Source organism: Berghia stephanieae, chromosome 12 (genome assembly GCF_034508935.2).
Source record: "Berghia stephanieae isolate SIO BIC M18660-M18661 chromosome 12, UCSD_Bste_1.3, whole genome shotgun sequence".
NCBI classification, from domain to species: Eukaryota; Metazoa; Mollusca; class Gastropoda; order Nudibranchia; family Aeolidiidae; genus Berghia; species Berghia stephanieae.
Window position 1 is genome coordinate 16,374,126 of NC_088371.1, and position 17,666 is coordinate 16,391,791.

General features: G+C 34.5%; 1 protein-coding gene across 1 annotated transcript in view; it reads right to left on the bottom strand.

The window, feature by feature from the left end:
- Nucleotides 1-371: 371 nt before the first annotated feature.
- The window catches only part of LOC144957442 (UBX domain-containing protein 4-like), an 18,404-nt gene continuing 1,109 nt past the window's right edge, over nucleotides 372-17,666 (bottom strand). The window contains exons 2-14 of the mRNA XM_078888707.1: nucleotides 17,641-17,666; nucleotides 16,473-16,578; nucleotides 15,639-15,667; nucleotides 14,476-14,594; nucleotides 13,405-13,540; nucleotides 12,046-12,148; nucleotides 10,310-10,364; nucleotides 9,122-9,291; nucleotides 7,394-7,516; nucleotides 6,550-6,652; nucleotides 5,985-6,107; nucleotides 4,298-4,527; nucleotides 372-3,036 (exon numbers count right to left, since the gene is read on the bottom strand). The exon at nucleotides 17,641-17,666 is cut by the window's right edge and continues 82 nt beyond it. Coding sequence (XP_078744833.1) covers nucleotides 2,913-3,036; nucleotides 4,298-4,527; nucleotides 5,985-6,107; nucleotides 6,550-6,652; nucleotides 7,394-7,516; nucleotides 9,122-9,291; nucleotides 10,310-10,364; nucleotides 12,046-12,148; nucleotides 13,405-13,540; nucleotides 14,476-14,594; nucleotides 15,639-15,667; nucleotides 16,473-16,578; nucleotides 17,641-17,666 — 1,447 coding nt within the window. The 3' untranslated portion in view covers nucleotides 372-2,912. The remainder of the gene's footprint in view (nucleotides 3,037-4,297; nucleotides 4,528-5,984; nucleotides 6,108-6,549; nucleotides 6,653-7,393; nucleotides 7,517-9,121; nucleotides 9,292-10,309; nucleotides 10,365-12,045; nucleotides 12,149-13,404; nucleotides 13,541-14,475; nucleotides 14,595-15,638; nucleotides 15,668-16,472; nucleotides 16,579-17,640) is intronic.

Consider the following 17,666-nt stretch of genomic DNA (forward strand, 5'->3'; position numbering starts at 1 on the left):
CCCACTGTCTTCCTTTTTACTGGCGCTAATATGACCTTAATGTGTTGCAAGCGCCATAAAACCCTTAAAAACAAAAACAAATCTAGTTGGTAAAAGAATGCCATTGTCTTCCTTAGTTCTCTCAGAGGCTTATGCAGAGTTATGTTTTGTCATATCAGCGCCAGTAAAAAGGAAGACCAGACAGTGGGATAGTAAAAAGTTATAGAATTACAATTAAAGCACCACATCAAAGCAAAGGAAGAAAAGGGGGAATAGGTAGCCTACTTATTGTCACTACACAATATTTTAAGAGCACTAAAACAAAAAGGGAATATAACATAAAAAAACTACAAACAAAATTTTAAAAGATGAAAGCCGTGAAGTTCAAGAAAGAAAAAAAAAGACAAATAATTTAATTTGATGCTTTTTACAAAAAGACAACATGGCAATAACAACAGGTATTACTGGAGGATTGAAAGAAAGTTTTGTTTACAAATCTGCCACACATTGACAAAATTAATCAGGTCAAACATTGTCAACGGAATGATCCCTCGCAATTATAAGTCTGTTCCTGACATAAATTATAGACCTAAGACTCATCATATTTATTGTCGATTTACACTTACAAATGATGACGTTGGGGAAGGGGGGGGGGGTCTTTTGCAAAATGAGTTTTTCCATTAAATCGAGCTGTGTGCCATTGCTTTGCAGAAATATTTGAATAACACAAACAAATACAGTGAATATTACTAAATACCCTTTGGAAGTACTCTCAGATCTAAAGAAGATGACAAGTTCTTGTAGATCTGAAGTTAAAAGCATCAAAGAAAAAGTAAGACAAAGGGGACTGGTTCAAATAGGGAACAGGAGATCCCCGTCCAATTCATCAATACGCTGATTTTAACATTACTTTAAGTCCCATCTAGGCATAAGCAAAGGATCCCATGATTAAGGATTCATTCAAATGCTTACAAAGTGCACAATAATATCTTTAAATTTAAAACTATAATAATAGTACATAACAGAGAGATGATTTACAAGAGAAAAAAAATTTCATCTCCCCAAAAAAAGAAACTATAACATTCAACTGTCCAGAAAGGGGGAAAAAAATATGGGGATAGAAGACACAGCAAAACGTGACCATTCCACCCACCCACGGGAGGTCAGAATTCCCAATCCAGAACTAAAAATGCATCATTCCTCATCCATAATTATGTCAAAATAATAAATAACAGCTGTTAACAATTTAAAATCCTTAGCTCAATTTCATTTTTTTCTTTCATCTAAATTACTCATAATGGCATATTATTTTGTACAAAACTGCTTGATAAAATGAAAATAAGCAACTTCATACTTGTTTGCAACCCTGCTTTAAATCTGTTTGAAAATAAAATAAAAATCATAATTTTAAAAATACAAATTAGCAATGCAAATCAAAAAACAAGCAATGAAATACTATGATTTAAATTACAACATGTATTGCATTAATAATTGTATAGCTTATCAAAGCCAATCACACTTTCAAATAACATTATTCTCTTACAGTTTACACAGACTTGTAACACTTGACATTTGTATATTTAATTCGGGTTTGTTTTTTTTTGCCCCCTCCGATTCTATGAGAATCACTTGAAATCATAACAAAATCAACTGTTGTTGCAGTTAAAAACAAAACAAAACAAAAAAAGCAAACAATCAGTGATTTGAATTGGTCAAGAAAACAATCATCGTAAACAACAACAGCAACAATTATCATCACAGCAATCAAACATAACAATCATTCGTAATCATTCCTGAAACGCATCCACTATCATCAACACGACCAAGACAGCATTCCCCACCGTTACAATCATCTTTCCAGTGCCATAATCTCTATCACCACATTCCTCACTGTTACAAGGATCTTTGTCACTGCCATAATCTCTATCACATTCCCCACAGTTACAAGGATCTTTGTCACTGCCATAATCTCTATCATCACATTCCCCACAGTTACAAGGATCTTTGTTACTGCCATAATCTCTATCATCACATTCCCCACAGTTACAAGGATCCTTGTTACTGCCATAATCTCTATCATCACATTCCCCACCGTTACAAGGATCTTTGTCACTGCCATAATCTCTATCATCACATTCCCCACCGTTACAATCATCTTTGTCACTGCCATAATCTCTATCATCACATTCCCCACCGTTACAAGGATCTTTGTCACTGCCACAATCTCTATCATCACATTCCCCACCGTTACAATCATCTTTCCACTGACATAATCTCTATCATCACGACCACATCAATCATCACAAATACCGTCGTAATCATTACATCTATCACCACGACCATCATCACCACTACTATAGCCACCATTACCACTTTAAATCATTGCAATAAACTATATCAATAAGCTTTATCTCAAATTTATCTTTCAACGAAAATTTTGTACTAAATTTAACTTTATATGTCATTTGACTTTAACTTTAAACACACATCTTATTCCTATGAAGGCCAGAGAAAGCAAAGTAAAAAAAAAAATCTTTGAGAAAAAAATTCTAATTTTAAGATAAGAGATTTTTATTTACCCTATTTGACCCATGTGTTCATGTGTGTATTTATATAAATTGCAACTTTAAAATGTCAAAGAAACGCCACATTGTGGTACAGGATAAAGGAGATGTAATAACTTAAGCAAGATTTATGTGGATTCAGTTCCGAATACAAAATTTAAAAAATAAAAAACTCAAGTTCTCCTCAACAGCAATGGCTAAATAGTCCAAATTTTAGATGAAAATAAATCGGAATTCAGTCAATTTTTTTTCCCATCAAAAGATCTGTATATTTCAATTATATCAGTAGATTCTGCGTCTCTGACATAATTTGATATCACTAGATAAACAGTCACATGACCCCACACAAATCCACAGTCCTCGTACAAATCACATTTGCTGTGTTGAGTTGCCATTCCAGGTGGCTCTGTCTTCGTCGTCCTCATCATCCTCAGCATTTCGGAATCGATGAATGGCACCTTGCTGGCGAGAGGAACTCTCTCTTTGTCTTGCACTGAAATCCACATTTTAAAAGGAAAAATGTGAGTTTGACGAAAGTCTTTATAAAGCTCAATATTCACAACATGTGCTCAAAGACCTTTTAAAGTGGTCTCAAGCCAACAGCATAACTTTACGTGTAAGGCATGACATAATAACTGTAAGGCCCTATTTATTACCACTCCCCCCCCCCCCCCCCCCCAAACAGAGACAACAGTTACCACCAAGGAACTTATTTTACACCTGATTTTTAACATTACTTTTATACTCTTTTCACTTTACCGTATTCTTTCTCAAAAATATAAAACAAATTAGGTAAACCCCCAAGTCTCATATTTTTTTAGCTATAAATACAGTATCTCCCAGGAGCATCGGATTCCAGCTCGGATTCTAACGCATGTTTAGGCTTCTCCCAATAGGGTACTACAATCCTGCGAGTAGTGCAAAAAGTTTTATGTATTTAAATCACTCCAACTTCCAACACAACACCATTTCGAGGTGATGGGTCATACATTTGTTTTAGAGGGTTTTGCAGTGTTTTTGACACTTTTGAGTAATTATTTAATACCAGTATAAAGGAAGATGATTTGGAAAGTGAAAAGATTACATTTGCATTTACAAGCACGCAAAAAAAAAAAGTTAAAGGGGACAGACTAGCAATGAGAAAAAGCGATGAACACGGTATAAACAACCAATATGTAGTCCTTCCTTCAGAGCTATTAGGCCAATGGAGCCGGAGTCTAATCTGGTTTCTATAGCATGAAACGGACAATAGCAATTGCTTGCTACCCTTTGGATAGAACGCTAGTCTATAGCAAAGAGCTTTCTGACAGATCTAACAGATCCAGCTATTCAATCACTGCTGGGTGGACAGATGGGTCAGAAAAAAAAAAAAATCTCGACTGCACCCAGAATCAATTTCGGTCCCTTTGATTGTGAAGAGAGTGCTCTACCAACTGAGCTATTGGACCCCCTAAACATACGATATATCTTTTCTTTTTTTTTTTTAACTAACTCAATCCTAGAGATTTTTGCTACTTTTCAAAATTGGAAAAAATGTATTAAAATGAAGATGTACCTACATAGATAGTTTTATTCAACTATCATTAACATGTAAAAACTAAAGACATTAGCTTTGATACTACGTCTATAATTTGTCTCCGAAAAAAAATATAATAAATAGGCATGGGATAAAAGTAACCTGGGTAAACTCCGGATATAGTCGGTGTTAGGGTTGAGTGAGTTAAATAGGCCTAGTTGTTTACATTTTCATTTACCTGCCAGGATCTCTGTCTCCGCCTTTAGCAGATGTTGGAGTGGACGATGATGGTGGAGGTGGTGCTGAGGATGGTGAAGAGGATGACGACGACGATGAGGAGGATGATGATGATGAAAGGCCAAACAAGGATGCAAAGATATTCCACAGAAACAGGATGGGTGAAAAGAGAATGCTGGTGATACTCATACCGCCACTGCTGCTCACCACTCCACTACGTGAACGGCTTCCCTGTTGACCAATAAATAGAAAATAAAAATAATACCCAAACAAAAAAACAAAAAAGAAAAGAAACAAAAAAAAAACTGATATTTTACAAAGCACAATAGCTGCTAAAATGTGTGCTCAAAACGGTTTACAAAAAGGCCCATGCCAACAGAAACACTTAGCATGGCACCCGTAAGGTGACCTTGCCATTTTTTTCAGACAAAGACAATGCTGTTACCAGCTGGTACTCATTTTACACCTGAGGACGGTGAAAAAATGTGAGTAAAGATCCATCTCATTCATTAGAAGATGTGCTAAAAAAAGCATCTTAAGATTGTTCTTTTCCGAATTAATGTCTTGATGCACCTGTGAAGCGCTCTGCTTAGCACTCCTCGTGATATGATAATGCACTCAACAAATGTAATGTTTTATCACCACCATCATCATCATCATTTTTGATAAAGGGGAAACCTGAAACGTCCATTTTATCTGTTTTCGTATATTAAATTGAAGCTTACATTCAATTTCACATTGTTATTTATTTCTCCGAGCTTCGAGCAGCAATATTTACATTATGTAGTTTTTTACAGACATTACCATTTACTCGCTCTCCTTCGAAAAAGATGGGATGCCAATCTGTTGTAGTTCACTTTCCACTAGATCAAGCAGACCGTTTACCTACTCGAATGCTGTGTGGTTAAAAAACTTTGACTGAACTCGGAACTGATATTAGACTCTTTACTTGCGAACACGCTACCGACTGAGTTATGAAGTATCTTACCCCCATCCAACACCCCTCCCCCACATACCAATTAATATAAATTCCTTTATTTTCTCCTGTCAAAAACAGATGACTGTTTGGATTTAAAGTGATGTTTTAACATTTTTACTGTTTTTGTTCTTGTCTGATGAGGAGGTTTTGATGCCGAAATGTTTAATTTTTGTTATTTAATTCTTTTTTTAAGCTGGTATCTTCAATATTTGGACATTACATGTTACAGTCCACAGCTTCTAGGAACTTAGTATTCATTTAGGTCAAATCTACATTGCTTTGATCTCTGTTAACATTCTCAGCAGGTTTTTACATCCAGTCAGTAAGTATCGATTCTCAGGGTTGCCAATTCAAGAGGCAAAAATTTACTGAAACTTTACACGAACATCGACCAACAACTATCTGAGCACTGAACTCCCGTAAAAAGACAATATGTATTTGTTTCCATTCAGAAAATAGTGGGGAAAGTATACAAAGGTTTTTTTAACAGACATACTGAATTCCGTAAATATATTGAAAATTGGAAACCTTGAATTTTGTGTCAAATAAGGCCAGGCAATCTGAATTAGTGATAGACATGGACGTCGTGGAATTACCAGGTTACTTTATTGATATTGACAAACTGTTGTAGCCAATGTATAAATAAATAAATAAAATAAATAATTGAATAAATAAATTTATTAAATAACAGTGAAAGAAAAAAGCAAACCGGAATAACAAGGATGACAGCGGACGGAGCCAGAGCCAATTCCTGCAAAGTCGAGCCATGGTCTGCCTCAGTAAAGGTCCTTCTTGGAAATGCAGTAGAGAGGGTCACGGCGCATCCCATGTGCTGGAGATGATATCGTTTAAAAATGGATTATGGGACTGAATAATTAAAAAATAATTTGTTTTTGAACCATTTCCCTTTCTCATTTTCTCTCTTCTTTTTTTGTTGTTGTCAGTTATCAACGCCATCATTAACGTGTTTATTATCAACATTATTACCACCATACTTATCATTATTATTAATAATTTAATTATCACCATACATCATTTTACTATAATAGTACTATTTTTATCATCATCATCAATCGTTATAAATTGGTCTTAGAAGAGAAAGAGAGAGAAAAAGAGAGAGAGAGAGAGGGGGGGGGGGGGGGGGGGAGAGAGAGAGAGAGAGAAAATAAAAATGACAATTGCTTTGAGTCACCTGGAAAGAATGATCATTGGTCATCTCTTTTCTATCCATTATAAAATACCATAAAGCAAACAGAAGAGGGAAGAAAACTCACCCCTGTGATAAACTGAAACACTGAGGCGAACGTGTCTGTGGCAGAAAATTGATGGGCTATGCTTGAACCATCTGGCAAACGGAATTGGATTCTCGAGATGTCACTGAAGGAAGAAAAAGGAGGATAGAAAATCATCACACTTCTGAAAACCTAAAGTTATCTTTAGATAATTTACTATTGGTATTATTTCACTCTGCAATATAACAAATAGCAAAAGTTTAAAAAACTGATTTTAGAGATGACATGAATGAAAAAATAGAAGAGTTAGTACAATACAGTCATGCACATTAGTTACCTGACATTTTATAATATTCTTTACATTTAGTCAAATACATAAAACCAGTTTAAATAATACATTGATTGAAAAAAAAAAAAACTATTTTATGTAACAATCTAATTATTTTTTAATGTGTAATAAAAATTTATAATTCTAAAAATACTGAAGGATACAGAAAAAAAAAAGACTTGGAAAAAGTGTGCGCAATATTTATAATTACCCACAGTGGTTTCATACTCTTATGTGCATTGACTCTGTCAAAGTACAAATTAAGTTGCCGCCAAGTTCATTCCATATTTGAAAATAAACTTCAATTACTTCCTTTGGATTTGCTGCCAATCGTTTTTTGTTTTGTTTTTTATCTCGGGTCACGCTCAATGTAAATTTTTTAACAGAATAAATTTTAAAAACAGACAAGATTCCTCCTTTGACAAAAAAATTGTGAAGTTCCGCAGATCCGAGGAAAACCATTGCCACTGAATAATAATAATAATAATAATGATTATAATATCAAAAGCAGCAATATTCAATACCATAGCTTAAAATAAGATAAAAACGAAATGCTACCTTCTTCTAGCTTGTTCGGCAGCAGCAGCTTCTTGTTGTTCCACCAACTTCCTCTTCCTGGCCTCCTCAGCTGCTCGGTCTCTCTCAGCTTTTGCTTCATTAAATCTAGCATTCTTTTCAGCTCTAAAGTATTTTTTTTTTCAAAAATAAGAAGTTTTATACACATTCAAAATGCAGTGTGGAAGTAAGGGCCAGTGCAGTGAAGACATGGGTTGGGAGAAATTGCTTGTACGACACCCTGCTTTTATGACTTATTTATCTATTCGATCCTGTTACAGAATAGAGACAAAATGTGTCTGACCTCATTTGAGAATTACTGTGAAGACTGGTAAATATCATCGGACAAATACATATTTCCCCACAGCGGGTTGACGTGTTAACCCAAGGTTGACTGATCGTGTTGCTGTGTGAGTCCTGTGACTTGACTAAATTATGCCTTCAGCTACGGAGGGTTTATTGAATATATGGTGGTAGTTTGCTTGTGTTTTACATATCTAAATAAAAACATATGATAGTGAACTAATGATTTTGACTGCATCTTATACATAATAAACACCAAAAAATAAATAAACAGACAGATATCATTATTTAAAGGCCTTTTTAAAAGAATTTCTACACTATTTTCTACTTCTCAAAAGGATCTTATGTTTCAAGGGACTATCATGGATAAGGACACATTCTCTATAACCAAGGTAGCCATTATAATATGTTTGCTGCCTATTATTTGCATGCACCACAATTTGCCGCATTCTCTATGACCCTATCAAGTGCCTCCCCACGGGATTGATCCAGTGATACAATTTCCCACATGAGGCCTCATCCCAGTTACCCGTGTTCTCATTGTATTGGGCCCAAATTTGGCAATTAGATTTTATTCTGCCTCAAACCAATCAATTAGAATTCAACCATTTTGAGGAGCAAAATTCAGCCAAATTCGGATTATTTACTTTATTATATATTCTGGTTTGAAGCTAAAAGTTTAAAGGAAAAAAAAAAATTTGTAAATATGATATAAAAGAAAAAAAACAAACAAAAAAACGTACCCTTTAAAATGAATACATTTTTTAACTGAACAGTACAAAGTAATGTTATATGAATATATGTTAGGACTGAATCATAAAAAAATATCTCATGGAATTAAGATTTGTCTTTTACTCATATGGATATAGATTTTATATTTGTTAACCCTGGCAAGTCGACAATCCCCTGTCCAACTATTTTAAAACTTTTATTTCTTCCTTTCTTTTAAGGTGGGGAGGAGATAGTCAACACTAATTTTTAAGGTGGGGAGGAGATAGTCAACACTAATTGCTTAACCTTACAGTGAATAGGCAACTGGAATTCCTTTTGATTTAGCAGTTACAATAACAACAAAATCTTAAAATTTCACAAGAAAGTGGATCTAAAAGATAGTAAGTGTGGATTTGTGCTGTGACTCAACAGTGTTGTCTATCGAAAAAATATGTATTGTAATTGTGCCTCACAGGTATCATGTCTTGTCCTGCATACTCAGTGTTGCTATTGGCTTGGGATCCCTTGTAAAGCAATTTGAGCAATTTGTGGATACTGCACTATATAAATCTGCCATCTTAAAGAAAAACACGGTTTGTGGCCTCTTATTACAAGTGAACATACGGTCTTTTTCCTTAAGACGGCTGAAATGCTCGAATAAGGAAACAATTGTGAAATTACATCAGACATGGCGCTCGCTTATCATTAACCATTTACCTGTCTCTAGCAATTTGTTCCTTCACTCTCTGCCTGGCAATCTTGTCGTCTTCTTTCTCCTTCTTCAGTTCTCTTTTTGCCTCTAACACTTCCATCTCTTTCTGGGACTGTCGCAGCTGCTGGACTCCCTGACCGATCTTACGACGCTCTTTTTCTTTATTCTTTGCTTCCTAGTGGCAGTAAAAATAAATAAATAAATAAATAAAATGATGATGATGACGATGATAATAATAATAAAATAATAATAATAATAATAATAATGATAATAATACTAATAATAAAAATAATAATAATAATAATAATAATAATAATAATAATAATAATAATAATAATAATAATAATGATAATAATAATAAAAATAATAATAATAATAATAATAATAATAATAATAATAATAATAATAATAATAATTATTATTATTATTATTATTATTATTATTATCATTATTGTCTTCTACTCTTGTCATTAAGTCACAACATCGAAGAAAATTGCGACTGGGATTATCATTATTACTATATTAATAAAGAGATTTGTTTTGTTTTTTAATTTCTCATTATCTATAGATTTATGAATGATTAGGTTAGGGATCCACAATCGATTTATTGTGTAATGAAGAAATTGAGGGAAACCCCCTCAGTAAGTTGAAGTAAATAAATCTCAAGATCTTCCAGTAATATGAAAGGAATATGCCAAAAATGAAAAAAAAAACACTATCAGTCTAAAGCTAAATCATAAAATAATCAACCTGATGCATCTTGGGACAAAAAAAAAAATCAATTTAAATTACATTATATTTGCCAATTGTTTTCTGAAAATATGAAATATTTTGGACACGAGGCTGAAGGATTTAAGAAAATAAACTTTTACAAAAATCTGAATACTGCAGAAGACTTTTTAAAAAAGGATGATAAAATATAATTCCCTTTATTCATCCCCATGGGGAAATTTTTCTTTAGGGTCTATTCCAAGGGAAGACTGGAATAACCCAGGCGTCAGCCGCAGTGCAGCGTCGCAAAGTGAGCTAGTGACACCTAGACAATAACATTGTCTAATCATACAAACTAGACTCTGACCATAAACAATAAGAATGAGAGTGAATATCTACGTCTATGAAAAGTAAAAGAAAGCCAAAAACGGGTCCTTTAACCACTAGAATTTGATGAGGGAAAATTCAAAATTTCTTCTTACTTCTGATTCTGTCATCATTTTCTGCTCTTGTTTCAACCTAATGAGTTCTTTGGCACTGCGGATAGAAAAATGATTTGCTTACATAATAAAAAGGTCAATGGAAGCAAAGCACAATAAATGTATTGAAAAAAAATAATAAATAAACTCAATTTAAAACGCACAAAAATTAGAGGAAAACTGGATCCCCTTCTCAAGCCAACAACTGTAACAATATAAATAAATAAGTAATAAATATATAAATAAATTAATATAAATAAATAAAATAAACTTTATCAATCCTTAAGGAGATTGGTTTACAAAACGAATGAATAAATAAAAGTTAAAGCATATTATATTTACATTATTTTACAAAGCAATAGAGTAAATGAAATAAATAAAAGTAATAGTAAAAGTAAAAGCACATTTATAATATCAATATTAATAAATAAAAATATATGACATACACTCGAGCACGGAAATCTCGAACATGCAAATCTCCAAATCACAGAAATCTCAAACTCGGTACAATTCCCCGTTTTAATCCTATTTTGTTAGTATTGGCGACACGAAAATCTTGAACACTTTCTGAGGCCAACACGGAAATCTCAAAAAAAAAAAACTGGGCATTCCCGTCCCTTGCAGTCAATTGAATTTTTTTAAAAAATTGTTTGAGTTGAACGGAAACGAAAGATGCCATCGCATTCCCCACAGCACAAAGTGTCAATTAATGTGTTACACGTGTGTGTGTGTGTGTGTGTGTGTGTGTGTGTGCATGAGTGTGTGTGTGTGCATGCTGAACAGAGGGGTATTTAATCTGAGGTGCCAGTACCATAGCAAAATGTATTAAAATGATACAGGCAATAGGGGTGGGGAAGGCAGGATGAGAGCTGTGTGAGAGCAATGCCCTCCCTCTCTCTTTAGCCTGAGGGTGTTAAGTGAGGAGTGATAGTAATTTAGGCACCGGATTCGTAGGAAATGGTGTCGCGTGCTAATTGTGTAATCCACAATGCGATATGCCGGCTTTGACTTTTTATCAAGCACACGCAATGGGAATTGTCACTCCATTTCTGTAACTATAATTGAACAAGACAAAACGCACTAAACGCAACACCAGTGAAAACTCTCTTCATAATTTTGTAAAAGATGGCCGAGAAAAGAAAATTGAATTATCTCACTATCAACCCTTGACAGAGTTCACAACAATGGAGAGTTATCGTTATAATCAGACTGTTATCAAGACCACCTACATTTACCTCCCTCATATCTTCTGTAAAATATTCAACACGGAAAACTCGAACAAATAGGCCTGGTCCTGACTAGTTCGAGATTTCCGTGCTCGAGTGTATATATTTCTTAAATAACTCGTCATTGCAGATGACTTACTTAAGAAATTGATAATCCTGCTTCCAAGTGCCCAATAGCACGATTTCTCTTGACTTTCAATCAACATAGGCACCCAATAAGTTTAGAATTCATAGTGGAATTTAACTGTTAAAGATTATATACTGAACATTCAAATTATTTTTGGAAATGACTGGTAGATTTTAAAAGTTGAAATGGTGAAAACATGTGATTTTTCTATGTGCCTCCTGAAACAGGGAGATAAGATAGTCAGTAGTGATTAGAGACTCACCCCAAAACAATAACACACTAGTGAGTACAAGGAGCTGTGTAAACAAAACTCTATGAGTGGTCACTAATTTTTGAGAGTAAATATATATATATAAAAAATCTCATACATTTAAAACTCAACTAACCGTTCCACTTTATCCTCTAAACTCAAGTCATCATCCGTCTTGGCTTTCTTCTCTGGTGAGACGTCGTCTCCATTTCCTTCATCAACTCCACCAACTGCTCCAACTGAAATGAAGATAGGAAAATAGAAATAAAAGAGAAGAAGAGAATAAAAATCAAATCTGAAAACACAATAGATCTTCAAAGGACAATTTTTAATTCCCTTTTTAATAAAATCCTTACAGTGACAAATCTCTCCACTGGATCAAAACCTTGTCGTGGCCAGAAGCCTTTGACTGCCCAAATGATTGGTGAGTGAGGGGCCAGACTAATCTTGGCCTGCAATGAAGCCTAGAGAAGGAGCAAGGGGCGAGTCAGCCATCTTGTCAGAACCCTACAGAGCCCAAGACGTGGGAGGAAGATGCAGGGCGACGACACTTTGGAAATTCATGGTTAAACACCATCTGTATTCCCAACCTAGACCTGAGTAGGCAGGGTTCATGAGATTTGGGTGGCAGTTCATGCAAAAGGAGGACACTCTGAATAAAACCCAAATGGGTAGATTGGATTCATTAGCTTGGGGAGAGCAGTCAATCTAGGAGTGAAACTCCAACATCAATCCTGACCCTTCCAGTCTGGAGGCTGGATGTAGGGTCAACTACCCAATCCTTAGAAAATAAAAATTACAGAAATTGACAAGAAATGTTCACTGTTATGTCAGGGACAGAAATCGAGAACAGGATAGTTAGTGTACTAACAGCAATGCAGTCTAAAGCCGAGTCCTCTGCAGTCATGACTGATGAGGACCAACCCAGAAAGGAAGTCTCCAATCAGTAAATAACATGGAGATAGGTTGGCCATGTTTGCCAAATGAAGAGAAGGCAGTCCTGAAATTAGGGAAAACCACTGGAGACTGGAGACGTGGAGAAGATCAGTAGAAAGAGAAATGACATCCGTTAGTTGCACCTTGGGGGAAGCTTTAAAGCTGGTGGGAGACAGAAATTACTTAAGTGTCAACCTTATGATTTGATGAAACACTACAGAGGATTAAGTAAGTGAGAGTGACGAATACTTCAAAGTAAAAAAATATTTTAAAAATTCAAATCTTAAATTTTTTTCTTATTCTCAATGAAATTTTTTGCGAGAAATATTGATCAAGATATGAATTAGTGATAATGCCATGTCAGACAAAGTAGAAACAAAAATACAAGAAAAAAAAAAACCTGGGAAAAAGGCTGATTTTTTCTTATATTTTCCTTAATGCATTGTCTCACATCATCACACCAACACCATTTCAAAATTGTTGTTATCTTGCACCAATCCCTACTTCCCAGTTTTTCGTTGATCAAAAAATTTTATTTAAGATTTGATGCTATTCCTACCATCAGCATTGTTTGATACACTTGCATTGATCTCCTCCTCCATCCTAGCTGTGCTCTGTAGTTGACTGGTTTGTTCCACTGCGACGCTGGCATTCTGTGGTGTTGGCTCATTTTGTCCTGACTGAGCCCGTTGCAGCTGAAGTTGGACGATAAAAATATTGAGAAATAAATATGAAGAAAAAGAAGAAAAAACAAAACATTTTAAATGTGTTAACTATGCCGAGATATATATCACTTCCGAAGCATACCGGTTAACTTCTTGTCTATCATTAAAAGCTAAAATTAAGGCTTTCTTTCAAACTGTATTGAAAGAGATTCTCATTACATATAACAAAATTGATTTTACACAACATGTAAATGAGATTGTTTTCATTATTTCAATCTGTTTCGCTAAATCCTACAGTCAAGCATTGCAAACGCTAGCTATATGCTATATGTGACCAATCATATCAAGCTAGTATTATGTCAGGTTGAAACGCAAACAAGTCCTTCAAAATCCATGAAGCTAGAGCTTATCCAGGATTCTATAGCATGAAATGGACAATAACAATTGCTTTGCTACCCTTTGGTTAGGACGCGAGTCTATTTTGAAAAGTACTTTCCACCAGGTCTTACAGATCCAGATACCCAGTCATTGTTGAGTGAACAGGGGGGAGGAGGGGGGTGGGGGGGTCCGAAGAAAATCTTGACTTAACTCAGAATAGATCTTGGTCCCTTTGCATGTGAACCAGTTAACCAATAAGGCTTTTAAAGTAAAGATGATCAGTATTGTCAGATCTAACTTTGAGAAACCATATCTACTTCCCTCAATACAACATATAAATTTAAGCCACATTTCATATTTTTGAATATTCGATTCAGTTTTTAGCATAATATAAATTAATCCGATATAATACTGTTGCATCTTGACTCAAAAAAAAAAAAAGAAAAAGAAAAAAAAAGGAATAAGCTTTAGTTTTTTTTCTTTTTCGTTGCCCGATTCACAACTGCTATAATTTGCAATCAAGTCAAGTTAATTGCACCGATATATTTTTTTTCTAATATACAAAATTAACTCAATTATTTTCATACTTCAATAGCTGCTGTGACTTTCTGCAGGAAATCCTCCGGTGATTTACATTCACCAATGACCTCCAAGGGTGTCCCGTTGTCACCAATGAAAAAGGTGGAAGGAATGACCACCACAGGAACTGGGTGAAAAGTTACGGAAATGTAAATAGAGCATTGCAAAGCACATTTTTGAGCATGGCAAAAACCATGGATGGGTTATTCACATCTAGTCACAAACGGTACAAGCTTTAACTTTATATAACTGATAAAAGGGAAAACTTTCTCCTTACAGTCAATCTAAAAATCATTACTATTTGTTTTTGTTTTTTTTATAAAAACATGAACTTTAATAGAGTGCAATATCCAATAGCTAACAGCTCTTTACAGGGGCACCCAAGGCAACAGCAACACTTAACATGTTAGACGATATCACATTTTTTTTTCCATCAGAGACAATGCTGCTAACGGCCAGGTACTCATAATATTACACCCCGAGTACACTGAGAGAATATGAGTAAAGAGTCTTTTCCAAGGACTCAACCATGCAGTGGTCAGAGTCAGACTCAAACCCAGGACCTTCCTATCTGAAGATGAGTGTTATACCTCTAGACCACATAGCCACACATTAAAACAATGTTTGCGGTCAATATTAGGTCACAGCTGCAACAGGGAAATGACAGAACAGGTACTAGATTAGTATTTACTAGAGGTAGAAAATGGATATAGAGAATTTAGAGTTTATCTGCCGTCGCAAATGTTTTTAAAAAAATTATTATAATTCATTTGTTTTTTTGTTTTTTTTGTTTGTTTGTTGCTTTAGGTCTCTTCCAACACATTGAGGTTATATGAGAGACTGCTGAAACAAAAAAACAAGCAATCTAACAAAAATAGTACAAATGTAAATCAAAATCATAACCTAAAGATATCATAAGCTAAATTATAAATAACCAAGAACAAACAGGCAGAAGATTTACAGAAAAAAAAATATCCCCTGTCAAAAGTACAATCACAAACCAAAGAAGCAGGATAGGCTAGTAAAGAGAAGAAGAAACGACATCACTATCGGATCGTATACCCATGTGAACATCATAGGTATATGTTTCGAGGGTGATGCTCCCATCCAACCACCCGCTTATAATTCATTAAAAATAAGACAAAGGGGATAAACTCATTGAAAAGGATACAAATCTGTGAGAAGAATTTACAGTCGTTGCTGAAAAAAAAAATGAAATAAACAAAAACATCATACATAAAATCTAAAATGAATATGATTTTCTATGTTGCCTCCAGCAAAACTTGTTTATAAAAAAATTAAATTACAAAGACACAATGTCTTTTTAACCAGGAAAAAAGGAACCAATCTTCTTAAACCAATGTAGCATGGTAAGTTGAAAGTCAAAATATCCAAAGGCTTGGACAAAGATTTAAACGGTCTGAAATGCACAAAAGAAATATATTTTATGACTGATAATGGAGACAGTGGTATTCCATTTTATGTTCTTTTACTAGTTTATTTTTTTCAACTTTATGTCATCCATTGTTCCTCAGTGTTCCAAGAAAAATATTGCTAATAATCATAAAGTACAGTTGAGCAGCATGGATAACACACAATGTAAAAGTAAACAAATTGATAAGAGTGGAGAATGGATGGATGGAGGGGGAATATTGTTACAGGTAGTAAAATATCAAGATAAAAGAAATTGTTCTTGAAACTTATCCCCTGGGGTCTAAAGCAATAACTTTATTTAACGATGGTTACATCAAGCCAACATACTGATAGGGAAAAATAAGAAAAGGATATATATCTTTAAAATTTTAACAATAGTCAATTTTAGCTTTTGTAGTTAATATAAAAAAAAAAAAAATCAAAATGGAAGTTAAGATTCAACAAGCTAAGAACAAATAAGGAGAATGACTTAACAAGAAAACTTAAACTAGCATTAATCGTAACACCTTTGCGCTAAATGAGATCTCAGATACACAGTATCATCCAGCCAACTGTTATCCATTGTAATTACCTGTTGGATACAAGTTTGACAGCGACACATTTGTTGGTTTCACACAGTCTTGTGACATCTTCCCTGTGTAGGTAAGATTCCATCTGGGTTGATGTCTCATCTTCAGCTGTTGAAATGAATCAAGAGTGGAGCAAGTAAATACACAGTTATGAGTTAAACGACTCAAATCAAAATTTGCCATTTCAAACTAGATATTGAAGTCAACGAACGGCTCTTTTGGCGGCTATGTGGTGTTGTGGTAAGAAACTCGCATTTAGATCGATAGATCCAAGGTTCGAGTCCCGATCTGAGCGGTGCATAGTTGAGTCCTAGGAAAAGGCTCTTTACTCATTCTCTCGCAATAGTCAGGTGTAAAATGAGTACCTGGCTATTAACAGCGTTGTCCCTGTCTGAAAAAGAATATGGCTTTAACAAGTGTCACATCTCGTCCTACATGTTAAGTATTGCCATTGGCTAGGGACCCGTTGTAAAGCGCTTTGAGCATGTTTAGTGGATATTGCACTAAATATTATATATATATATATATATGTCAAGTCTTTATGGTGAGGATAATTATATTAGAAATTAGAAACAGATTAACAATGTGAGAAATCATTATTTGAAAGAAATTAACTTGTTCAGGGATTAAAAGAAAAAAATAAATCTCAGAATATCCTGCAGCTGCCATATCATCTAATCAATACCACAAACATTTCACAATGTCAACTTTATAACTAGTATGTACTGTATGAAGTATCAAATCAATGGTAAAACTACATATTATACTGCCAGTCAGGTGGAGTGCCATAGTGTAGTGAATATGACTGAGACTAACAAGACCTAAAACTTACCAGCAGATCCAAGCCAACGACAAGGCATTTCTGCAATAAACCATTTAATAATACATTTTGCACTCAGTTTCCTCTGTTTATCCAGCTGTGATTGGGTAACTGGGTGTGTTATCACCATGGTGGGAAGTGCTTTGCGATGGAATAACCTCCAATCAAAAGGACAACAACCAATTGTTCCTATATCGTCTTAACATGAAATATAACAGGATAAACCCTGATTACAAGAGCCTTTCAGCTATGAAGGGCTACCACAGCAGCCATTTCATGTTATATTTTGGCTGAAATTCATCGGTACTAAACATAGTAGTAAAACAAGGTGTTACTATTTTCAACATTACCTGTGATGAAGACGATGAAAACAGAT